General features: G+C 29.3%; 2 protein-coding genes and 1 long non-coding RNA gene across 6 annotated transcripts in view; 2 read left to right on the plus strand and 1 right to left on the minus strand.

Annotated features, from left to right (window-relative positions):
* LOC141446081 (uncharacterized) overlaps positions 1 to 9,589 on the minus strand; it is a 34,838-nt gene extending 25,249 nt beyond the window's left edge. The window contains exons 1-4 of one of the 4 annotated variants that reach the window (XM_074112489.1): positions 9,568 to 9,589; positions 4,836 to 4,894; positions 4,148 to 4,347; positions 1,516 to 1,546 (exon numbers count right to left, since the gene is read on the minus strand). In XM_074112489.1, the coding sequence (XP_073968590.1) occupies positions 1,516 to 1,546; positions 4,148 to 4,177 (61 nt within the window). In that variant the 5' untranslated portion in view covers positions 4,178 to 4,347; positions 4,836 to 4,894; positions 9,568 to 9,589. Of the gene's footprint in view, positions 1 to 1,515; positions 1,547 to 2,364; positions 2,476 to 4,147; positions 4,348 to 4,835; positions 4,895 to 7,205; positions 7,375 to 9,567 lie in introns of those variants that run through there. The other 3 variants (XM_074112487.1, XM_074112488.1, XM_074112486.1) reach the window with 3 other exon arrangements.
* LOC141446085 (uncharacterized) lies at positions 2,493 to 4,344 on the plus strand. Its single transcript, XR_012453475.1, has 2 exons — positions 2,493 to 2,629; positions 2,743 to 4,344. It is a non-coding gene; the product is annotated as an uncharacterized lncRNA (long non-coding RNA).
* Positions 9,590 to 10,411: 822 nt separating the features above from the next.
* LOC141446082 (uncharacterized) lies at positions 10,412 to 18,783 on the plus strand. The gene is made up of 7 exons (XM_074112491.1): positions 10,412 to 10,712; positions 12,603 to 12,921; positions 13,191 to 13,271; positions 14,666 to 14,780; positions 15,576 to 15,802; positions 15,994 to 16,059; positions 16,434 to 18,783. The coding sequence occupies exons 1-7, from the start codon at positions 10,524 to 10,526 to the stop codon at positions 16,493 to 16,495; spliced, it is 1,059 nt and encodes a 352-aa protein (XP_073968592.1). The 5' UTR covers positions 10,412 to 10,523; the 3' UTR covers positions 16,496 to 18,783.
* Positions 18,784 to 26,725: the final 7,942 nt, after the last annotated feature.

The raw sequence follows: 26,725 nt of genomic DNA on the forward strand, positions 1-26,725 counted from the left end.
GAAAAGGAGAACATAGAACTAAAGGCAAACAACTTGAGGGTCGGTATTCTTAAGGAACTAACTATGTAGTAAGAATTTGCCTAAAAATGGAGACGTTATAGATTACCAAAATTATTTAATTTAGGAAAGAGGCTCCCGTAGAAAAAAAACGATAATTCCTGAGAATTAATCACTCCCGTGGAATAAATGGATAATTCCTGGGAGAACATTATGTGTGTTAGGTTGATTATGTGAGTACGTCGCAGAGTTAGGTAGGTACAAAAAAACTTGTCTTACAAGGTACAGAGGTGGTTGCCGCAAACTGTGACTGGTAAAATTGAAGGTAGTCACAGAATATCAAGTGATTAATGGACATTAGTGATGGACAGAACTATTATTTCGATAAATCGCTAACCATTTTAGGTTTTGTAGAATAATAATCGACCCCCTGAGAATAATTTAAATTAAACAATGAGTTAATATTTAATTATCTACGATATTTCAGATTTCTAAGAACATAAAAGTTAAAATACTTGTAATTTTCTGGTTGACACGTTCAAATAAGCCCCATTAGTATGCATTAGTTTATTTAGAACTTTGTAAGCTGCATGAACCAAAAACTACCATATAGCAAAATCGAAGCAAATGCAGTTACATTTAATTGAAAGTATAGAAAAAAATGAAATAAGAAGATATTTTATACATAAATAAAAAGGCTAATATTTGTTTTAAATAAAACATGAAGAACGTAGTACTCAGGAATTATCGGAAAAAGATACCATTGCCGAGAAGGGTCCCACAAGTCTGGATTTTTTGTCTTGTTGCGGCTTCTCTGGTTCATTGCCATTAACATACCGTTTGGTAAATTGCAACTTTTAAACAAGAAAACGTGTTTTCTTTTATTGGAAATAAAACTTTCCTTTGCTTTTCAATTAATAATTATTTTATTCCAATATTTATCCGTTGAAATGTGATTGGAAACAAGCTTTTGAATCTTTTTAAGCTGCTACACTAGCTAGCAAATCGCGAGTAAGCGCCGTAATAGACAAATTTCAAGAGAGGATACAAATTCATTACATTCCTAGAACCTAGGGCACGAAGTTTCTGTGTCACATTCTTGAACTACTGACGTATCAAAATTTAATTCCTGTACAAGAAAGGAAACAAAAGGCCTGATGTTCCCCTGCAAGCAGAAACATCCAGAAAAACGCTGAGAAAGAAACACCTAATTTATTCTTTAAGAAGAGCAACTCTTGATACAACCGTAGAATTAACTCTGTAGATTGAATCAATTGTGTACAGTGAATAAGATATATAGACTTCCAGAAAGGATGTAAGATCAGGACGAAGCTTATTGAAGATGGATAGAAGAAATGTGAGAGATCGGGATAAATGAGAAAATCTATCAAAGAAAGCATTGCAAGGACTTTTAAAACCAAAAGAAGCAGGAGAAGAATTGGTTTATACTTAGAACACTCAATTATTAACCTTATCATCAATTGATATTTACTCCGAATAATTAGCTTATATACGTACCATCATAATCTTGGCAATTTCCTGACACAGCCTGAAACCAAAATAAGAAAGAATTACTCAATTAGTAGTAAAATGGCGTACAAAAAAAAAATATAACTAACGATAAACTGGTTGATTAAGTTACGAACATAAGATAATGCATTGCTTCATATGTAAATTAATATACATATACTCAATTCATAGTTTTTTTTAAACATTTAAGTTCATTGTTCCAGACAAACTGTCGCGCAAAACCAAGTTGATATTGTATAAGATCATGTTAAGGAAGGGTTGCAATCTATGGCAGCAAAACCTGGACAATATTGCAAGTGATCGAGCGACTTTTCAGTGAATGAGTTTTTTTGGGAATACGAACAGTAAGTTCAAATAATAAATTGAAAGAGTTGTACAGTGAAGTGGCTGTTTGCAGGCTATTCGAAGGATGGAGAAGTAGAAAAGAAGAATATGGATGGAATTGCTGGAACAAGAACTTAAGGTACCAAAGAATGAGAAGCGGGACGAGCAGCTGAGGATAGAAAGGCTCGGAGGAGCCATTCAAAGATGAGAAAAAGCCAAAAGAACGGCCTGGGAATGTCTTATCAGTTTAATTTGCTTAACCAATTTATGTTGACAGCAATATGCCAGGAGTGATATAAACATTATATATTTTGATAATGTTTCCCATAATGGATATTATTAGTAAAGAAAGCCTAACATCATTTGTTTTATATTTCAAAATTCAAATGTACTTAGGGATGATAAGAAATTAAATTAGTAGAAAGGAATCGAAGTTAAGATGCTTGCAATTACTTTTCAACTTTTATAAACTACTGATTCTAAGATCATACTTAACCAAGCATAAACGTGTACCGATAGTTGAAAAAGAATGGGCCCCGGATATTTGGGCTGAATGTGTGGTAGCAAAAAGATAGAAACCTTCAAAACACAATACTTGCACAGAACCTGCATTTGAAAAATGAAACCTATCCTCTTATAACCACAAGAGAAGGTATGTTTTTGTTGCTCCAAAAAAATGAACCTGACCTGATTTTTTTTAAAAATGGCCTACAAATATATATATATATATATATACATATGAATATTTCCACTGTTAATTGAGATGTAGTTTATACGGGTAATCTCTTTATAAAATGGTGTATAAAAGTTGATGAATACTAACCAAAAAAAAAGTGATTTTATTTTTTCCAAAACTTGTTAACTATGTAACGTATCTATTTATTTTTATAGATAATTTAATTTAAACAAAGAACTTTAAACAAATTCAACAAGAAAAGAAAGAACATAAAAGGTGTAAAGAACAAAGTTGTGGCAAGAAGCGGTAAATATAATACTAACAGTTATTATGAATTACGAATCATTGCCTTTCTTTTATCTGGAAAGTATTTTTGCCATCAACGACTGACTGACTACTGGTCGTTATTAAGCGATATAAATAATTTACAGTCGTTTAAAGTACCTTCCGGATTCTTTGAATTAACAGACTATTTTTTGTTATTTATAACTTTAAAAAAGGAAGTGTAGCGATTGTAATAAATTTTCAAATATATGTAAGTTCTAATCGAAGATAAATGTCTCATAGTGTTGACTTTATCCATCCCAATAAACTGTTTTCTGTAATACTGTTCGATTTCGAAATTAAGTTTTAGTCCTCTGAATATTCGAAAAAACTCAGTAAGTCTGGGTGTAATTAACCAAAAATTTCTGGAAGATTAACGATGAACTAACTGCAAAGGGATTTAACAGAACTTAAAAAAAGTTTGGGCAAATTGAAGATGCGACCTTTTTTGGGGTGTTAACTTCAACTTTAATAAAGTTTAAAGCACATTTAACCTAAAAGTTCTTAATTAAAATAATTCACGAGAAGTATACTAAGCCTGCTCTATACCTGAGGCTCCCTCTAAAGATTTCTAGAATTTCTTAGGATTTTGCAAAGTATTTGCTCGGAAGGTTTCCTGATTTTTCTAGAATTCCTGTTTCGGTCAGTGTACTGGCCAAGCATGAACACATGTCCCTTAAAGGGGGAAAAAAATTTCTTCAATTATAAACAATAATTAAGTTCTGAAAATTAAAAGCTTTATTGTCTTCTTCTAACAAACTATTCCCAAAATCTAAAACATTTTTCAGAAAAATAAATTTAGTGTTTTAGAGATAATGAATTTAGTTGGAGAGCCAGTACTAATGAATTTAGTACTGGGCTATGCGGCTTCGTCACAATTTTGATTCAGAACAATGTAAACATTAGTTGGAAGATCAGAAAACATCACATAAGTTAACTTCTTAAAGCAGCATTGATCCAAAATTCTAAATTATACGTTAAATAAAAACTACAATATTGGGTAGTAAAAGAAAATGAAGAACTGAATTGCTAATTAAACTTCAAAATAAGGCACACCACAATTTCTAATATCTAGAAAGAAACCAACTGCTTTCTTTCGAAAAAGCTAAAGTAAACTTTAAAACGAAATTACTGGAATGAAATTATTACTTATTATAGGCAAATAATTTACTAATAAATCAAAATATGTAAACAAATGAAAGCAAAGAAAGTATTAAATAATCACAGATCACAGAGAAATGGTAAAACATGGAAATCAATGAATATTAAAGTAGAAAAGATAAATAATAAACTTACGATAATTATAAGAAGATAGAGTTGCTTCATATTTGCAGCGAGGCGGTCTCGTCACCGTAGACACAAACTAACTGAAATGTGCTGGTACACTGAAGTACTGAAACTAAGCCAGCGTACTACTCCCGCTCTTCATCCGCACACAGCAGACGGTCTCATCTCCCCGGTATGGTAAACAGTTCTTGGAGAAGGGAGGATGATATCTTTGAAAAGGATATTTATTATATGTATATGTATTGTGCATAAGTAGATCTCTTTTGTATTTTTTTTTTTTTTTTAATGTCAATTTGCATTATCTTTTTGAGAAAGGAATGTTTGTAATAGAAGTTTACAAAAAATTAGAAGTCTCTGAAAAGGTTGTTACAAATAAATTAAATTTATTAGATTTATCTAGTAATTTTTATCAGTATTTTCAGAAAAACTTCGGTTTCGGAATTTCATCCATTATAAGAGTCGATTTATCAGTTTGCTGATTTAGCAAGTAAAATTCTCACTACCAATCAACCTCTGATAATGGATGAAGTCCAAAACTGGTCAGCAATAAAAAAAAAAATGCCTTCTATAAATTTTAAATTTGACCAATCGTTCCTCCAAAATTTAACTCGAATTGAACATGTTTCCAGTTTAATTACAACTTAAATAAATCTATTTTTTAATCTTTGATAAAAAATTTATCCTTATTATTTCTTACCGGCGTGAAAACGTTTTTGTTCCTCTGCCTCTTGCAAACCATTTAATGAAGGAAACATTCTATAAAAGGTAGAACACTTTCATTTCAATATTAACAGTCCGAATTAACTTTTAGATGTATTTAAAAACGTTATACTACCAAAAGAAAAATAAAATAAAGATTGCTTCATAATTATAAAATAAAATAAAATATATAAATTTGTTAATTAATTACATTGCTCAAGAAATTAATGAATTATTCAATTCTAACTTATCTACTTACCGATACATAACGAACTAACGGGAGAGTCTAATAAGAAAAAAACTATCAATACTGAATGCTTAAATTCACAACTTGTACTTTAAGAAAAATAACTGATGCGAATTTCTTTAATTACTTAAAATAATGAAAAGTTTAAGTATATCTATTGAAATAAATAATGCATACTAATATTTTCACTCTCCAACTAACGTATGAATAAAAATATGAAATTATGCATCAAATGAAAATATATAAAGATTTTTATATAATGAGCGATGACGCAGTATGTTTATTCATTATGTTTAATTCGCAAAATTATGTTTATTTATGATATGCAATAATATTTCTGTTTCTTTCACTCTTCAAATTTAAGATGTGAAAGTATGTAGATATTACATCAAATATATAAACTCGCGAAAAGAAATGATAATATTAATGAATTATAAGGAAGAGATAGATTAAATTCAAGAGATAGATACGTCTTTATTATTGCAAATATAAAATCAAACATAAAGAATCCAAAATTAATCTGGATTAAAACTGTCCGGTAGGACAGTTGTATAAGGGTTGATCGTCAAAAACTGCACGAAAAAGCGTAACGTTGAAAAACACCCAACTTTGACAATTTTTTCTCTTTTTATGTACCATTAAATTCCCTTTAGGAGACGAACTGCCCACGATTTCCACAATTGTAAGAGTCAGAATTCAGAAAATCACGCAGGTGACATAAATATTTTCCTACAGATAGATGAGAAAAGGTTCATATAGTTTCGGACGCATAAAGAGGAAGATTATGGGAAACGCTTTACAAAAAGAAAAAGGGGCTTAAGCGAGTGTTGGAAAGAAAGTGAAGATGCTGAAGAACTGTACTGGGTACTTTGTCAAGGAAGATCTGAAAGGAAAAGGGCAAAGATATAGACATTATACGAGGAAAAAAGATACTCACAAAAATATATGAGAAAAAATGCAAAGTATTAAACTTTTACAAAATTGGTTCTATGTTAATTACTCATACATTCTTTGACTGTTTATATTCCTTAATCATGAAGTCTGTTTAAAAAAGAAGATCCATATGCATTGATTACCTTGCTTCATAAATGGGTAGCAAGTGAAAGTAACATGTGTAATTATATTATTTCAATATAAATGAAGCTTACATCGATCGCATGTTCAAATATACATCAAATTTCAGTTTTTCTGTGAGCGTGAAGAAGTAATTTTAAAGTGTGTATATATCCGAAAAGAACAGCAATAGAGGAACGCTGACAAAATGCAGAGAAAGTAGATCGATATAGAAGTTTTGTATTCTCAATAGAATACAGTATGTCACCCAATTCTTTTTGAATAAAGATTGAAAGAAGAAAGTGAAGTATGAGATCGATTCAACCATATACAGGAATAAATGCATAGATTTTATGGACATGATTGAGCATTTTAGAGATTGGCATTATGTAGGTACAATAATACTTTCGTACTTTAGATCTATCATGCTAAATTTTTGTAATTGATATTTTATTGCAATGTGAAAATAAAACTTTTCTTTTGAAAAAATAAAGATGAGATAATTTTGATCAATTTCAAAATCGCATCAAGTTTTTTCTATTTCTCTGATGTTTGAAAACTCCCATATGAACCATACTCCCTCAAATAGCACAGCTTCTTATCAAAACAGTCACAATGAGGAGAGCGAACACTCGTCCAAAACGATTTTGGCAGAGAAAATTCTAAAGACCTACAAACCAGGATGCAATACATTGGGGGAAAAAATCACAATAAATAAATATTGAGAAAAGATCTAGAAATAAAGGAAAAACCTCGAAATTAGGAATTGCCTTCGAGGATGTTTTGACTGAGGTTATTGTATATAATTTCGTAATCGGCAAAAATTCTAATCTCATAGAACATTTATGCTCTTGGTAAAAAGAGTGAAGAATCAGTACTGCAAAGAAGAGCACAGGCAGCTTGCATTTGTGTTTTATATTCCATAAAGTTTCTCAGGTAAGAACCTGTGCAAAAAGGGTACGAAAAGCGCTAGAAAATTTGTCCATTTATTGTGGAATTTCACTGGTATCAATATCATTTTATTTATTTTTTTAAAAAAATACTGCTTAATAAGAATGAAATCCGTACCTTCACAAAAAGATGCAGAAGTTAAGTATCGTCGAAACTGAATGAAGGAACTCTAAGAGTATGGCTCTCCAAAACTGAGCAGTTGTGGAAGTAAAGGATGATATTGCAATCAGAATTTACCTAAAAGCACTAAACAAAAAAAAACAAAAAATGCGGCATGCAAAGTTTAAACGATAACAGCCCAGATGTTTTGTTATGTTAATCATACTACAGTGTTGCCAAAACGTATGGCCGGCTAAAGACTTCAGGACTATGACTGCCTAAAGATTGTTGGAAGAAAATCCTCGTAGACATCCTCAGAAAAGTGGAGTAAGTATATAACACCATTAACATCAAAGTGACAGTTTTTTTTAACTCTCCATATCTCCATAGTGTTCTTCTGCTTTAATTAAATCTTTTGGTACGGAGGGAATAATCATCATGAAAAGAAAGAAGGTCGTAAAAGAGAAAACGTACGCTGGAAAGCTGAATTTCTCTAAACGATTGGTAAAATTCACCTTATAAAGTAACTGTTACATTCAAAATTAGTTGTTTTCCTACTTAGACAAAGTAGATCACAATGACAACGTTTCGGCATTTTACTTAATACGTAATATGTATTAAGAATTAGTATCGAGTACTTTACACCGCGGATATTTTCAGCGAAAACTCCAAGAAAAAAAAAAATTCCAGGCGATTAGATAGTAGCTTCTCTTGTAATAAATTAAGAGAATACATATATATTTTTTTAAGCCAGTAAATAAACTCAAAATTTATTCAACGATGTCATTGTGATTTACTTTGTCTAAGTAGGAAAAACAACTAATTTTGAATGTAACATATATTAAGCTAGTGGCCGCATAACACAATTTTTATAAAAGATCAATTGAAAAGTTTATATTTTAAAAAAATGATTAGGAGATATCTGGAGCGAAAGGATGAAAAATATTTAGAGTATGTTATTGTTCTGAGGAGATCTCCGCGGATAATTTTATCGTTAAGCAGGACGGACAGGAAGACATATTTTTCATAATTTTTGTATATTTATATATATTACAGTAATAAATTCTATTCTTTCTTCCAGTATTTTCGTAAATAAGTTCAAGATCGAGGAAGTGACTCTGATTAACTAGAGCGGAAGGTTTTGTGTCAGCAGCAGTTATAATGGAGATTAGCATTGAATTGTAGACAGAAATTTGTACAGTTCAGTAGGAAGATACTTATAATGTACATAAAAAAAGAATTTATGGGATTTAGTAAAGAATTTTTTAATGAATACAAGTACAAAGGAGTAATAACGTTTCTTTTCACTAAAGCACGTTTTCTAGTGCTTCTAGTTCTGCTATAACTACTCTTGTAAATGTTTTTTTTTTTTTTTTTCTTGATTACGCAACTTATTCTTGAAAATTATTTAATAATATCATAATAAATTATTAATTAATCATGAAGTATAATGCAATTTCATAGAGGTTAATATTTTCGTGAAAAATTAAATTATTTTGCTCGTTCATTTCATTAATTGTCGAACCGCTCTTCTTTACTAGAAAACTGGCTTAGCAACGACATCAATGATAAATATTTTTCTTTTCTGGTTATTTATACTTACAATTTTTTCCAGATCATCTTGAATGTTAAGAATTTAAGTCAGTGCTTCCATAAATGGATGCGTAAGTTTTGAAACCAAATCCTTTACGAACTAAAAACAGTCTGATATGTCTTACTTGTGGAGATATGAGCATTTTTTTTAAATAATTAAGACGTCTAAAGTTGTACAATGTTTAAGAATGTGTGAGTAATTACGGAGGGGGCTTTGAGTTTTGGCTTAACCCAAATTGGAGGTATATCTTTGCTGTGTGAACCTCTTCAGCAGCTGCTGAAAAAAGTGTTGCATGTAGTTGGCAGAAATACCCGCAGAACCCTAAAAGTGTTGCATGTAGTTGGCAGAAATACCCGCAGAACTCTAATATCCAGAGCTAAAGTATGATGGTACTTAGAACTAAATGAGCAATTACAGATTTCAGTTTCCAGTATCTCATTTGTGCAAGTTTCCTAGTTTAGATAGACACGAGGGTGTTGTTGAGTTCAAATGAAAGCATTAAGAACCAAGATTAAAGGAAGAAAGGCGTTCCTAGACAAACTAAAGGGGACCAACCCTGTCAGTTCCTATCCACAAATGGTTGCAAGTCCTGGTACCTGAAATAGTCTAATCGAACCCAGCTAAAAGTGAAGGAACGGATGGCGATTCTGCAGAAAAATTGTTTGAAAGATTAGAGAGGCTGAAATCTCTTTGCGAATACAAACTAATCTGGACTACAAACCCCTTGTTCTTCAGGAAAAGTATTAGCTCATATTAAATATTTACCATAATAGAATGCGGAGTTACCGGATTTGATTTCAGCTGCCAGCCCTTAGATTTTTCCTTCCTTTCTTACAGCTCACATTCCGGTGATGAATTAGTGTGATACGTACGTTGCATGAGAAAACTGTCCAAAATACCTTTGGTCCCTCAGATCTTGACGCTCTCTAAATTAATATAAGCACTTATTTACAATTATTGTTAAATACCTTCTATTAAAAGTTACTTGTTCTTGTAAATTGATAAAGTAAATTTTATGACTCGTGACATTACAAAGGAAGAAATAATAGTCATACTTTATTTTCGTTTTCCACCAGTTTAATAGCTATATTAATATTTAATAACTATGTAAAACATTTTATTCATCCTGTTAATGTGTCCAACTGAACTAAATAATTAAACTTTCTAATTCTTATTAGTCATACAAACCTAAGCAGTCGATTTTTTTTTTAAAGTGAATTTTTTTTTAATGTCAAAAATTTTCGAGTCGGGAAATTTCAAATTCGTTCAGTTAAATGCCTCCTAGAAGATATTCAGTTCAGTATAACCTGCGAGAGTACTACCTCCCAACAACCAAAACCTAATACTAGCACTTTACAAATAATATATAAACAAAAATTTCTTAATTTAAAACTTTTAATAAATTAAATTTTAATGAAATATGGCAGTTTATTTATAATTTTTTCGAGTTTACAACTCTATTTTCTTTTTTCAATTATTTATTTCTTACATTTTAATGATATTTTTTTAAACTTACTATATTTCTCTTTAAAAACATAATGATGTTCTTTTTTAAGAAAAACGTGCATATATTTAAATCTATCAAGGATAGTTTCATTATCAAGGAAGCCTTCATTGTAAACACTAGGCTTGTTGGCTAATGACGTCAACAACAGTTTGATGTGGAAGGAAAGATCATATGTTGGTGGTGTCCCCAATGAAATGAGTTAGTTGAAAAGTACATCCAAAGTTAGGTCTAAGAAATGGAGTTTTCTGATGTCATAAACACACAATACGCTTTTCATGGTATTATTGTAGGATGTGTATTAGCGTTTGCAGTTCTTGTGTTCGTATTCGGTTTTAAATCTGCAGAAGAGCCTCCATTTGATAAACTTTCAAACGCTCATGAAGACAGAAAAGGAACTGGCAAAAAGAAGAAATTTAAAGATAAAGTAAGTTAGTTATTAAATTGTTGCAATTCTAACAATAACTGTTAGTCTATTAAAATTATAATTTATTTACATATTGGGAACCATATTGTTCCACCTCGTGTCAGTAATGAGATTACTGGCAACTTTTCAAATCTTTTTCCTTATTCATAGTCTAGATCTATTTCAGAAATCTGACTTATTCTTACCTTACACAGTATGACCATTCTTTCTAATACATTTAGCCATTGAGGTATTTAACAGTTCAGATTGTATTCAACAGAATACATGATGGATTCATTTAATTACTATATCCACAGCAGTTCTTATAAGAAAAATGAACTGGTAAAAATGGTATTTGCAAGTCATGCCTTATTTTAATCCATGAAGACTCAAGTTGGTGCACAAATAAACATTTATGAGTGGCTTAATATTTTGTAAGAGCAGTAAAGTTATCATAAAAAGTTGAGATACAAGAGTTAAGTTAATGTTCAAATTGCCAATATTGATGTTTACTAATAATAAGATAGTTTAGCGTAATGCGTTTTAATAGGTTGTGTTATAAATGTATGTTTTCTTAATTCTACAAATCTTTTAATAATGAAAAGTTAGGTCTGTCGTAAATAACTGTAAATTGTTAAAACACGAGTTTTGTGGCGATATAATTGAATTTATTTTCGGTGAACAACTACAGCGATAAAAAGGGTTTTCCAGTTCGATTTGTTGCTCTAAAATATCGAATACATTCTGGTAATTTCATATGCTTAAATCAAGGCTTCATAAAGTTAGTATAGATTATATCTAAATGCAATGTCAGACTAAGTTGAACTTTCAATAATCTGTTAACATTATATACATATGCATCTCTCATTGTTAGGTAAATGATGAATTATTAATGATAGAATAATTTCATGTTGGTTTATTGTTAGTAAATGGTTTAATAATCGGTAACTTTTTTTTTTACTGAAAGATTTATGGACATGGCCCTAAGCGAAATACTGCACGTTTTCAACACTTTTGGAAAGTATACTTATATACTTGAAAAGAAATTGATGAGTCAGAGAAAGTCAAAATAAAACTTTACTATCAATTTTCATTTCAATGCCATTATGTACTAGAGATCAATGCTAAGTAGTAAAAAAAAATAATCACAGACATATCTTAGATTTTATTTTAAGAGGTTAGCATCTTATAAATTAAAATTTAGCTATTTTCATCTGATTTAAGAAAAATTTTGCTTTGTCATTTATCAGTTCAAGTTTGATGAGAAGAAATGTAACAGTTCCATTTTAAAAAATTTATTTATTACTATTTTAAATGAAAGTGAAATATTTTCGTTCTGTATATTAAATGATTTCTTATGTAATCATAATTTGTCAATTATTGCCACAATAATATATATGTAAGTTACAGAGTAAATAAAGAAAATTAATCAAATTTAGGATACTTAATTTTTAGTGCGTTATTTATCCATTTTTGCGTATAAGATTGAATATTATTTGCAATAATTGATATGATTTTCTATTTTTGACTTGTAAAATAATTAATTGCTTTATAGATAAAGCGATTAAAAAAGTTTTTTGCTTCCACTTATCTTCGAAAGTTTTGATTCCCATAATGATCATTATAAAATAAATCAATAAATTCTTATCGAACTGTTTACTTTGAATTCTATAGAAATTTGTTGTCTGGAATCGAGATGAAAAGTTAATTTCCTGTAATATGTGATTTCCATTAGTTTATTGATCAGTTTCTTTTTTTATTGTAATAAGAAGCTTAATTTTAAAATTGTTAGAATAAGAAATAATACAATTTTTTTAAAATATTATTTGAATCGCCCTTTAATTAAATGGGCCTTCAGTTTTCTTTTTAATGATCATTTAAAATTAAAGGTTACTTTACTTTGTCTTTCAGAAAAACCAATCTAATGGTCATGCCACAGCCGTTGTAGACAGCAGTGGCTCTGGTGGTGCCAGCGGAGCTAAAAAATCTGGAGACGTAAAATCTTTAAAGAAAGAACATACAGGAGATAAATCCCCAACTAAGGAGCAGAAAAAACATGAAAAAAAGTCTCCATCCAAGGTGGCACTCAAAGAATCTAAACTAAACAAAGAGGAAAAGTCTGTTGGAGCTGGAAATAGTGCTGATAGAAAAGCAAGAGGAAAGGAAAATGTTGAAGTGAAAAATAAAAAGAATAAAGTTATCGATGAGAAACCTAAGGATTTTGATGATGGTAAGTGTTTTGCCATTATTTTGTATAATACTTAGAAATTCTCTTTGTTTTTTTGCCATCTTACATATTTTTAAGTTAAGTGTAAATTACACTTTCTTTTTTATTTTTTAATAATTTATTCAAGGCGCGACAATATCTGCAACCATATGGACTCGGGAGCCTTTCTTTAAAATAATGTTGATTTTGTTAACAGTATGATAGAGAAAAAACACAACCACATCTGCTTTTTTAAGTAAGTCAAGAAACTTATATTTTTTTCATTTGTACAGGTGAGTGGGAACAAGCATTATCAAAAAGAGATAAGAAAAACAGGAAAACAGCCTTAGAGGAAATTCTACCTCAGAAATCTGGTAAGAATACTGAATTATTCAATAACTCATCACAAACACATTTCTTTTTAAATTCTGTTCTCACGTCTAGATTTAATGCTTGATTGAAAATAAATCTAAAAAAAATTGTAATATGGTGTTCAACTGTAATTTTGTAAAGTAAATGCCTGTTACCCATCGCACTTTATTATTGTGAGTTATTCTGATTAAAAAAAATAGAAATTCATCTAGAAATCAAAAGTTTGTGGGAAAATCCTTTTTCTCTAAAAGATTGTAGAATTCTGTGGGGAAGTCTCAAACCGCTTTGAGATTATTATTATTATAAAGAATAGGTATTTTGATAACTCGAAATGATTACATATATCTTGAAATAATTAGTTTGTTTTTTTATAATACACTTGCATACTTTTAATCAGTTCCATAGTTCATGGCTATTTAATGCAGAGTATTAAGGCTTAGTTAGCAAATATGTTATACGATAACTGTACATGAAATGATAAATTAGTGACGTCCGGTGTATAGGTTATTGGGTAGCCAGCAATTTTATTATGTCCTGTTTCATTTACTGGCGTCATTTACAAGTTAATTTTTATTGTTTTTTTAATTATCTTCCATTATTTTTGTTCTAATTTATTATTTTTATTTTATTAAAACATGTTTGATGGTGACCTGAAGCTATTAATTAAAATAATTTTATTTCTACATTTTTTTTTTTATCTTTTTAAACATCTTTAACCTGAAAGTTTGAAACAAATAGAAAAATTTTAATATTCATATGTTATCAATAGGATAAAAAAATAAATGCCATTTCAGTCAGTAAAATTTATTTTGCCGAGCTTTCGACCTAGGGACTAGGTCATCTTCAGGGCTAGTTTAGAAAGTAATACTTTTACATTTCAGGGTTGGTGTGTCTTCTGTCTTGTCTGTTCATGGACTGACAAGACGTCAGTGTCCATGAACAACAATTCATATGTTATGTCAACTGTTATTTATACGTTAAAATTTCTTTTAAAATTTTGTGCACAACACGTGAGTCTAGCAAAGTTTGTCCATTTATAAATACCAAATTTAGTGTCTTAATAATGATGTAGCGCTGATGTATTATAAACTATAAGTTAAATATATGAATAAAGAAGTCAATTAGAAAGAGAACATAGAAGTACTAGGTGACAAACTTTATAAAATATAGATTAAAAAGTAAAATAGAATCAAAATGCTGAAAGCAAAATCGTTGTAAAACATATTCAGGATTAAAGATACTGGCGTGAAATAATATATTTTCATTTTGTCGGTTTTTATAAGAAAAACTGTTATTTTCTTGTATAAGTATTTTTAAATTAATACAATAATCAACAATATTTGTATTAAATAATTCATGATTAATTATAATTTGTAAAATTTCTTTAATCATTTAGATAAGAAGAAGGAAAAGAAAAAGCCTAAAGAAGAAGTCGAACTGAAACCTGATATTTCTACTAATGAAGTTATTGAAGAAGTTGCAGATTTTAAAGAGAAACTTGTACCAGAAAAGTTAGTTCAAAATTAATAATTAATAATATATTGATTGAATCTAAAGTAGATCCTGTGTGTTAGAATTTGAGAAGTAAATAAGGAGGTTGTTTGACGGCCAGAGAAAAGTTTTTTTGTTTAAGTATCTTTGATTACCCTACTGTTTTAGATTCCATTGGTGCCCTTCATCAGGAGTTACTTTGTGATTTAAAGGGTTATGTAATGTATACGTTCCAACGTTCAATTTAGCGTCTGTTTAATTATTAGAAATAATTTCTGATAAAATAATTAAGCGTCGTAAAGATCATAAACTTATTTAACAAATTGAAGACGCATTTCTGATGAAGGACCTTCCAAATGTAGAACTGTTTTTTTAGTTTTTTCGCTAATTAGATAAGGAACATGTTTTTTTACTATGTCTTTTGCTTAATTTATTTTATATTCTAGATCTAGTGCATAGATTCCCAACTTTTTTTTTTGTCCTGCATTTATTGCTGATTCCCATTTTTGTTTCCTCGGTCAGTTCAGGGTCATGCAAGCCGCAACTTCTTGGTTAGAGGTAACCACTACCTCTGTTCGTCAGCATATAGGTAGCATTACCTACGCTTAAATGCATGCCTCAAAACTTTATTTTTCCACGAAAGGCATTTGGCCTTTCTAAATGGTCCTTGTAAGACTTGTAATGTACTGAGAAACCTACCGCCTCCCTTTTCCCAAGAACACTTTTATTCGCCGAGCAAACAAAAAGAAAAAGCGAAGTAGATGAACAATCTACGACCTAATTCCTTTTTTTTTTCTCTCTACACCATTGTTTAGATCCGAGCCAGCATCAATTGAAACGTCCATTGAACATGTTGTTGTTGATGATGCAAAACCGAAAAAAGCTAAAAAGAAGAAACAGAGTTCTGAATCATCTACGACCGGTGCCGAAGATAAAGCACCAACAGAAGAAGTAACACCTCCTGCACCAAAGGTCCAAAGGCAAAAGAAAGCCCAGCCTGAAGTGATCGCCACACCTCAGCAGGAGCCTCCAGCTGTTCAAGGTAAATCTTAATAGATCGATATGCAATTAAGTATACTTATTGAATTATAATATCCACATAAAATTTTTATTTTAATTAAAAAAAAAACAAAGAATTGATTACTGTTTAAATTTAATTTTCAGTATAATCAGTATGGTTTATCCTAGAGTTTAAAGTGCTGTAATCTTTTTTTTTTGCTATTGTTTTTACAGAGCCTGAGAAAGTCGAAGTTTCAGCACCGCCACCTGAATCTAATGTGGTGTTTGACGAACTAGGAGGTAGGGTAGTTAAGATAGCAATTCACTTTTCTTTTTCGGTATTCTATTTTATCTCTTTTATTGCGTGTGGTAAAAATGTTTTACTATCTTATTGGAGGTGATAGAGAAGATTTTTTTTTTTTGTCTTTCCGGAATGATAACATTTTTATCATTTGTTTGAGGTTGTTGTTCCAGTTATTGTAACTTATTTATAGAATTATATGTTTTAAGTTCTGGATTCAGTCCTGTTTGTACAACTATAGTTTCCTCCCGATTTGATCGACATTTTTAGATTACATTGATAAATCTTTATTTTGTGTTCATGAATAAGCAACTATAGTTGGGATATTTCTTTTTCATTACTTAGTTTGTGAGATTTTATTTTTCATTTCCAGATACATGGAAAGAGGCAAAAGCACCGAAAAAGAATCAGAAAAAGAAGTCAAGAAAAGATTAAAAAGAAGACTTTTTTTTTTTTTTTGAAAGCAGACGTGAAGAGAAGAAGGCTTCACGAGTGATGAAGAAAAAAAAAAAATAAATAAACAAACAAATCTGTGAAGATGAAGAATATGTGTTTTGTGCAAATGAGAGACGATGATTTAAAGAGAAATATAAATATACAAGAAACATCGCGCATTCTTCCTCTAAAATCACCGGTCTATAAATAAATAAATAAAAATATATATAATTACAAAACAAAAGCAGTTAATCGAAGTGATAATGGGCTTTCGTAAATAAAATACTTTGTAAAAACAATAACCATTTTATTGTCTGAAAAACAAAATATTTTCCTTGAAAACATTTTTAAAAAAAACTTTTGTGAAAAAAATTCTCCAAGAATAAGAATAAAGTACAGAATAAGGAATAAAGTATTCCTTAAAAAAAAAAAAAACAACTAATTTTTATACCATTCCATCAATGAAGTTTGAGATGCCAAATTTAATAGGAAGAATTTAGGCACCAAAAAAAAAACAAAAAAACTAATAGATGTGCCAAACCATATCTCTCTATTTTTTACCTCAGTTAACCACGTTAATTATTATTATATTTTATACCCCAATATTATTAATATTATTATTATTTTTAATTTCCATGATAAAAAAATGAGGTGTTTCTTGTCACACAAGGTTTGTAGGGATAGATATGTTTTTTTTTTATGTAGCTATATAATATACTTTTTTTTTATCGCGATATAATTTGTTTTCACAAAATAATATAAACGTAAACAAAAAACTTTTTTGTATAAAAAGGAAAAAAAAAAGTTAAAAAAATGAAGCATACATATTTTTGTGATCATATATATGAATGTGTGTGTGTGGATTATGAGTTTGAAAAAACTGAGGAGTATTATACTCTAATGATGGATGATGAATGCATGTATTTTTAGCATTTTTTTTTAATTTTTTAGTAAGTACTAAATATTTAAAGTCTTCCCCTTATTATATTATTATTTATTATTATTTTTTTTTTTGTAATATTTTGTTGCTCATATTTGCCTTCCATATATATAAAAAAAAAAAAATTCTTTGCTTCATCACACTTGATTTATGTTAAATTGTAGTTAAAAGTTTGCTCATTTTTATGTATGAATATTATTGAAAGAAAAAAAACTTTTGCTAACTAATTTTCAAAGTACTAAGATATCTTACTTGGGTACTATATTTTGCTTTAATTTAATTTAAAAGGTGTAGGGGTGCAGCTTGTTTGTTTTGTATGGATTGTTAAGTTATATTTGTCCTTTTTTTTTTTATATATTTTTGTATATATTTTTGTTTTTTTTTAAATTATTTTTATTTAAAAAAAAAGTGACCTAATAATTGTATGAATGAATTTAAAAACAAAAAACAAAAAAAATCCTTAGGTTATTCTGATGAGCTTTTTTGATTCATCCTGGTTTAGAACATTTTATAAAATGGTGCCAGGGTTACATTGAATGAAGGGTGATTAAATATAAACACATGATTGGGACTAGTGAATGTGTTGTGATTCATAAAAAAAAAAAAAAAAAAAAAAAAACTATTTAGCTTCTCTATTTCTGTTCCTTATTTTAAAGAGGACTATAAGAATTAGGGGAAAAACATAAAACAAAAAATTGTCCCACTTTAAAACAAAACAAAATGGCCCTTCTGACTGATTATCAGTATAATGTGATCGCAAGAGGTAAAAATATTCATATACGAGATAAATTTATTCATATATATGTATAAAAAAAATATATTTATGAATACAAATAGATATAAAATATATTTATACATATTTGTGCAACGGGATCAGCTTAGTTGTGTTTTTTATTTTATTGTTCCAAGAAAAAAGGATGTAAAAAGAAAGCAAAATGACACTGAAATTACCCTCTATTTATTAGATATATTTTTTTTTCTATTTTTTTTTTTGTTAAATGGATTGTTATGTGATTTCTTTTGTTAATTTAAATATAAATTATTTGTGTTAAATATTAGATTTTATGTTCTGCTCATAGGATTGCCCTGAATTTAGGAAAATGAAAAAAAATATCAACATTTGTTCTATTTTTTTTTAGTAAAATTGTTTAAAATTATTTCTAATTTGTTTAAAATGTTCATTTAAAAAAAAAATAATAATAATAAAATGCTAATCAAAAAGTAGGTCAATTTTTATGAGAATGTTCAGATGTTCCGTAGAATTTAGTAAAATCAAAGTAAACAACAATAATAATGATCAAATAAAACATTAATTTTAAACAAGATCGGAACAAGTACAAAGATGTATGACTGAAAATTTGACTTTTTGTACTTCTTTTAACAATAATATTGTAAGTTTTTGTTTTTGTTTTAAATTTAAATCTTTATATATTTTGAACTTTGATTTATTGTAAAATCGTACTTATAGTTGGCCAAATTTTTGGGTGTGTAGATGTTTTGCTTTTTCTTTTTTTTTTTTTAGTAGCACTGTTGTGATGAGATAATGTATGAAGGGAGACGAGTATGACTTTATTTTTTTCATTCATACCAACTTAATAGAAACATCGATGGAGGCACCGATCTATGTGAGATGAAATGTTTAGTTTAATGGAACAAATAGCAATCTTTCAATAATAGAAGCCCGCAGTAGTCTGCAAGATACTGTCCGCAAGAATTCCAAGTTACTGACTTTACAGTTATTCAATCTGTTAAGCCTTAAATCAGAAGAATTAAGTGCGCCACTATTGACTTGAGTTTAATGTATCTATTCACCTTTAAAATAAAAAAATCAAAGTACGAACTATATAAAGATAACAATATTGATTGATTTCATCTGCAATAACGTTCTTGTTTTCTTTAATTATTAAGTTTTGTCGCAAGTTTTTTTTGCTTTTGAGGGGATGGTTTGTTTTCCACAGCTGCGGAAAATCTGCCTCCCTCCCAAGTTAAAACCTCTTATCTCATGCGCTACATTTGTGATTATAAATTGGATACTCTTCAGTGTAGACTGTACAGATTGAGATATCCACTGTCAAACATTCGCTGATACTCACGAGAATGTAGCAAAGACCATGATAGTAATTTTCTTTAAAAAAAAAAAGTGGAGATATTATTCACATCAATCTAATAAATCTTTTAAATTGAAGAGAAAATCAAAATAAGAACCAGTTAAAATTCAAAGAAAACCAAGCGTGTTATGACCAGATAAAATCAATTCTATTTTCCAACATTCTGAGAGCAAACAAGTTTTCACTACAAATATTTTTTTTTGTTTTTTGCTTTTAAAATTGTATTTTTATGTTGCACTAATTTGAACATAATAAACTCTTAATTAGTAATTTTAGGAGAAAACAAAAATTTAAAAAGGGGCAAAGAGCAAAGAAAAATAAACATAATAATTTTTAAGATTGTAAAACAAAATAAATATTTAAAATATATTCAAAAATTCAACAAATTTATTATGAAAACAAAAAAAAAAAAATGTAACTCTGCAGCTGCCTTAATAAATAAATATTTGTACAATAAACAAAAATTAAAAGTGTTTCATACATTATTCCAAAAAGTTTTACGATGAATGAGCTTTTTTTTTATTTTTTTTTGTAAGTTCTACAAAATAATAATATAAACTATAAGTTTGGATATAACAAGACACTATAAAAAATACAAAATTAATGTTAATATTAACACAAAATAAAACACTCAAAAGAGAAAACGCAAAGTAGTTGTTAATTACATCGTATTATCTCAGTGTTGTATTTGTAAAATGAAAAAAACAGTTAAATTTTTTTTTTTTAAAAAATTGCGGAATGTATGAAAATGAATTATATGTTATTTCTGGAATGTTCTTAATTAATAAGGGTTGTATTTTTTTTTATCTATTGAAATGAGAAAAAAATAAATGTAATCATTAAATTGATAACATAAATAAATAAATATTTATAGATAATAGATAAATGGAGAGAAAAAATATATATATACATATTAAAATTATTTATTTATACATAAGATTTTTAGTGTTAATACATACATACATTATATATATAATACCTTCTTCACTCGCTGTGTGCAATTTTTATGGATATAAACGGTATCTATTATTATTATTATTATTTTTTAAAAAAAGTCAAATTTGATATTTTATTGTTAATTTTTATGTATTTTATATGCGGTTTTTTTTGTGTTGTTTTTATATTTTTTTATATATATGTAAGATATTTAATTTTAATTTCCAGCCCCCGTCTTTCTGCGCATGCTCGTAGTTTCGAGTGAAGAGTGGGTAGGAAAAAAAGGGCAGGTTAGGATTGAAAAGAGTGAAGTGAATTATCAGCTTTGAGTGTCGTTTTATAATGCGTGTTGAATTACAACTAGACTGAGTTTCTCTGAAAAAAGGAAAAGAGATTTATTTGGCATTAACAACATTCTTAAAATCATTAATTTTCAATACATAATTATTTAACTATACTTCAAATACCTGAAAAAGAAAAGAGAAACGACACTCAAAGCCGATAATTCATTTCACTCTTTTCAATCCTAACCTGCCCTTTTTTTCCTACCCACTCTTCACTCGAAGCTACGAGCATGCGCAGAAAGACGGGGGCTGGAAATTAAAATTAAATATCTTACATATATTCTGTTTTCACCGTCTGCATGTAAAAACATTTTTGTTTTTCGTTAGTTTTAGAATTGTAATTTTTTAAACCTAAACAATTTATTTTGATTATTTTTTTGATTTTTGTTCGTTTAGTACGCGGGGACACCTAGTGTCTAGAGCGAACCAGAGAATATTGGCATATCAGAATGATTTTTTTGTTTTTTAGTTTTTTTGTTTTTTGTAACACAATTTATTTGATCTTATTTTTTGTTTGTAAAATTTTCCATTATTTTGTAGATTTGCCTGAGAGAGAAAAACAAAAAAAAACTTTTTTTTTTAACTATTTTTGAATTCGTTATTTGTGTGTTTCTATAATTTATACTTTTTAATTATTTTTTTATTTTGTGCCTCTCTTATTTTTTAATTATTGAAGTTCGAATATTTACGAGGTTTACCAGTTTTTTTTAAAAAACTATTTTTTTGTTGATTCATTTTTTTATTTTTCAATCTTATTTCATGCATCTTGTAATTATCGGTGGTAAAAGGGGTTTAAAAAAAATAATAATTTTTTTTTTTAATTCAAATAAAATATGTTTTATTTCTAATAATGTGTTTGTGCATGAATGTATTTTGTTTTTCCACATTTTACAAGTTCATTCTAGTTTTTTTTTTTTTTTTTTTTTTTTTTTTTAGCATGTCTTACTTTATTGATTTTATCACAAAAAAACTAGACGATGAATTGGTCTTTTAAGAATAATTATATTATACAAGTCTCTCTTGTAGAGGAAATGAACAAAAAGTACAGGGAGAACCCGAATTAAGGTCGCACTTCAAGAAAAGGGAAAAAAATATGGGTGGATTGGTGAATTGAGAAGTTAGTTTTATCGATTGAATATTTTCAAGAATGGGGAAATTTTGGATTTTGTGCGAAGCTATTTCAGACACCTTCCTTAAGGTAGATTATAGTGTTCTGCAGAAAGAAGATAGTTTTTTTTTTTTTGAAGAACCAAAGTGTTTCGGATTATAGATTTTTGTAGAATTAATAGCCTGAGCGCAAATTCTATGGACATCAATGGATGAACAATAATCTATTATTTATAAAAAAAATATTCCACTAATTTAAGTAAGTTCTTACGATCGCTCTCAATCTCACTCTACAAAAATTAATCTTTACCTCCCTCATCCAAAATACTATTTCAACCCTACAATCGTTTATACTAAATTATAGTATACCTTTTTAAACTAATTAAAACACATCTAAATCCCCATTCATATACCATTTTATCTCTATTTATTATTCAAATTTTCAGTTTCTCTTCACACTCAAAAACGAATTATGGCTAATCTATAGAATAGCGCCCCGGAGGCGTGGCCTGTTTATTTTTAGGGGGTGGGAAGTACAGCGCATCTACCGGTGAAAATTTAAACTACTTCCCGCCAATGAACTGTTTCGGATTGTGCGAATTTCGTAACGCTTATGTTTCGCGCGCATGCGCAGTACACTTACTGCCTAGCAACTGCTACCTGTTTAATGTATTAATAGTTCCCGCGAGTGCTCTGTATGTGACCTGAGGTGCCGTTTTTTTGTAACTTTATGAGTATGAGCGTTTTAAATTTGCAGTTTTTTTTTAAATTAAAGCATGAGTGTAGTGTGAGTGAGGTTGGAGTAATGAATGTTATAAAATTTTGTATGGATGTTGGTTTTGTATGGTTGTGTGGAGAGATTATCTGGAGGGAGTTCGACAGGTATCCCCTCCTCAGGAAAAGTACTCCACAGAATAAGGTAAGTTTCTTTTGTGTTGTTCTGTGTAATTATTGTAATGAATCTTGTGACACAAATTAAAAAATTGAGGGTGATTAGGTAGGTTAGGAGGGGCGAATGGGGGGCGAAGCCTCCATTAAGAAAAAAATCAGGGGTGTGGGGGGCGAAGGCCCCCATTAAGAAATAAATAAATAATTCGAAGTGATTCTGATTCGCTGTTACCATATAACCCGCTAGATTTAAGTGTAAATATAAAATAAATAGTTTTATATTTATATTTGAATATGGCGGGTTCTATAGTAACAGCGAATCAGAATCACTTCGAATTAGGCCACGCCTCCGGGGAGCTATTCTAAAGATTTACCCGAATTATTCCACAACATAAACATATACTCGTATAATATGCAACTAACAACCAAACAAACCTTTATTCAGTACTAAATCACTTTCATTCATATTTTTCAGTAAGTCACTAATTAATGTAACAAAAAAAAAAATATACATATTTGTTATTTACCATTTGTACCTAAAGAAACAATAAATACAAAATGCCCACTCACCTTTAATCTTATACTGTATTCATTTATCCAAAATTATTCATCCTTTTACCTTAAACTACTCACTTGATGCAAACCAAACAAAACATTATTTCACTATTACGTTTCCATTTTTAAAACAAATCATAAAATTAACTACAATTCTACCTTGTTTTACTACTCTATCTATACACATAACTACAAACACTCGCATTTCTCTCCAAATAATCCTACCAAGTTATTCAAAAATGCATTAACATCATAATTCACCCACAAAAATTAATATTCATCCACAAAAACTCTACCAAAAATTAAATCAACAAACCCCCTAAATAACCCTTCAAATTACATTGCATAAACAAAATCCAACATTCCATCCCTTCTCGAGGTATACACCACAAATCTTCTTACGCTTTCAAAAATCTCAAATTTCAAATAATAACAACCCATACAAATTACTTCCTAGAGGCGCCACGGTAGCCGAGCGGTTAGAGGCGAGGCCTGTAAAGTTTAATATGTATTGTGGTACTGAGTACGATTCCCGTTCTTAGGCCTTGGATTTTATTTAATGGTTAATAAAAGAAATTAACAGTCAAGTATGTTTGCTAGTTGGTGGTAGTTGGACGTAAAGCCCGCCTGAAAATGTAGACATTTACTTCACATTTTTTACTAATTACCTTCTAATATAAGATCTATTTTATCTCTCTTTTAACTTTCATTCTCTCCACAAATAACAAATTTATTTCAAATTCATAAATACATATGAATATATCAAAATCGTCTTCTAGAGTATCCACTTTGCTTCATACTTTTCACCAACGTCACTGTCTAGAAATCAAATGTCAAAAAGACCAGGGATTCATCAACTATTAACTTTATATAAACAATTAATTAATACAGAGACTCCACTCACCTCAATTTTCATTCAAATCTATTCACTTTTCTATAAATAGTTCAGTCTTAACATCTCAACTGCAATAACAAAAAAAAATCCCTTACGAACATTCCCATTGTGACTTTCCTTCAAAAACAGCCTTTTACTTTTACATTTGTTCTTCCCCATTTTCATCCTGCCTTTTTTTTTCACTTCGTCAATAAGTTAACGAAGAAATTCAAAGAAACTATTACCAAATTGCATTTCACAATTGAAGTAAAGAATCAAATGGTTTTCTTCCATTTAATGGTTCAGATGATGCAAATGTTTAGTACTAGCAGGAACTTATTCATTTAAACCAAAAATTAATCAATCAATAACAACAATTCAATTAAAGACAACTAGAACATTAAATCAAAGCAAAGTTCAAACAACTAATCAAATGCATTACATGAACAAAATGCAACATTACAGTCCTCATTATGATTATACCTCAAATGCTGCCTGCACTGCTTTCAGTTATTCAAATCCAAACAACTAAAAACATAATAAATACAAATTTCACATATATATTTCAACTATTCGTATTATCACAACAAATTTATTTAAAATGGTTAATTTATATAAACAAAATAAAGTGTACAAAACTTCTTCAACCAGTATGCACTTTTCTTCTTACTACTAATAAGTAGTCATGCTAATTCAATGCTATTATCTTCAAAAGTACGATTGTTTACTAAAATTCATTAATATACTATACTATTTATTATGTTAATATGAATTAAAACTGTCCGGTAGGACAGTTGTATAAGGGTTGATCATCAAAAACTGCAGGAAAAAGCGTAACGTTGAAAAACACCCAACTTTGACAATTTTTTTCTCTTTTTCTATAAAAGATAAAATTCCCAAATTTTCTTTAAATTATAGGACAAACCCTCCTTTATAACTGAAATTTTTTTGCAACAACATAGATCTAATAGATTTCGAGAAAAAAGTTGCCGAAAATGAGCAAAAATGGCTTTTTCAAAAATTGTTGTTGTTCTTCTTCTTCTTCTTCTTCTTGTTGTTGTTGTTGTTGTTGTTGTTGTTGTTGTTGTTACCTTTTTTGTAAACCGCGTACCGCCTAAACGCGTGAACCGATTTTCATGAATGAGGTGTCATTCGATTCGGAATTTTTTGTAGATGTGCCTTTTGGGGGTCTCGACGCTGTACATCGAATGGGAGAGGAGTTAGCCCCCTTTATGTAAGGCCTCCTCCAAAATTATTATTTCTAATTTCTCTGTAAATCTTGGCCCGATTTTGATAAAATTTGGTAGGATGATAGGGTTAGGGCTCCCCTACGTAACATTAAAGCGGCGATCAGCTCTTACACTTGTTAAGGGGAAGTATAGCAATCTTTCAAATTATCGAGACGTGAACCGATTTTCTTGAATAAAGTGTCATTCGAATCAAAATTTTGTACAGATTTGTACTTTAAAAGTCTCGACGCCATGCCTCATAAGGAGGGGAGTTTGCCCTACCCAAATAAGGCCCTTTCTAAAACTATTATTACCAATATTTCTATAAAGCTTAGTCCGATTTTGATAAAATTTAGCACGAAGAAGTGATTAAAGCTCCTCTACGTGGCTGTGAAGTGCCATCATGCTCTTACGCCTACCAACAGGAAGTACTGCAATCGTTAAAATTATCAATGAGTGAACCGATTTACATCAATGAATTGTCGTTCGATTCAAAATCTTTGCCTTTTAGGGAGAAGTCCAGTAATCGCAGTTTATTTTTCTTGCTCCTCTTAAAAGGAAGTACTGAAATCGCAGTTTAATTTTGCTATTTACGTACAAATACCTTCCTATTTTATTCAAAACGCTTTCTCAAAAAAATTGTTATTGAGGATGGTTTGGGGACCGCAATTATAATCGTTCTTTAAAAAGATCTCTACAGTAGTTACGGTTCCGACTTAACGCCTTATCAGGTTATAATGATAGAATTGCTTATACCAAATTTTAAAAAAATCTGTAAAGCAGATATGTAACTTTGCAAAATAGACAAAAAGAAAAATCTATCCAAAAGGTACAAAAATCTCCTTAACAAAAACTTACAGTTTAAAATGTTAAGTATAAGGGTTGATTAAACGCCAAAAGGTACACAAATCAGCAAGTACCCATCATTTCATTTATACTTCATTGATATGATTTAAGTAATTTTACTGCATTAACTTTTCCTTCACATTTTTAGAATTTATTAGATGTCACAGACCCTTATGCTGGCCAGTTCATTCATAATATTTTTTTGTTATAATTATGATAAAATGAGTTCTGAATTATTCTGAGTAGTCACATATACATGCATGTTAAAGTAGAAAAAGACAAAGTCAGAGTCAGCCACTGTTTAAATTTGAATCACGAAGGATTTAAAACAATATTTCAGTCTTGAATTCGTCTTACCGAAATATTCGTGAGCACAAATAACACACAGTTAATAACAAGTAGA

The sequence above is a fragment of the Rhodnius prolixus genome, unplaced genomic scaffold, assembly GCF_049639745.1.
Source record: "Rhodnius prolixus isolate KJV_2025 unplaced genomic scaffold, Rpr scaffold_1, whole genome shotgun sequence".
NCBI lineage: Eukaryota > Metazoa > Arthropoda > Insecta > Hemiptera > Reduviidae > Rhodnius > Rhodnius prolixus.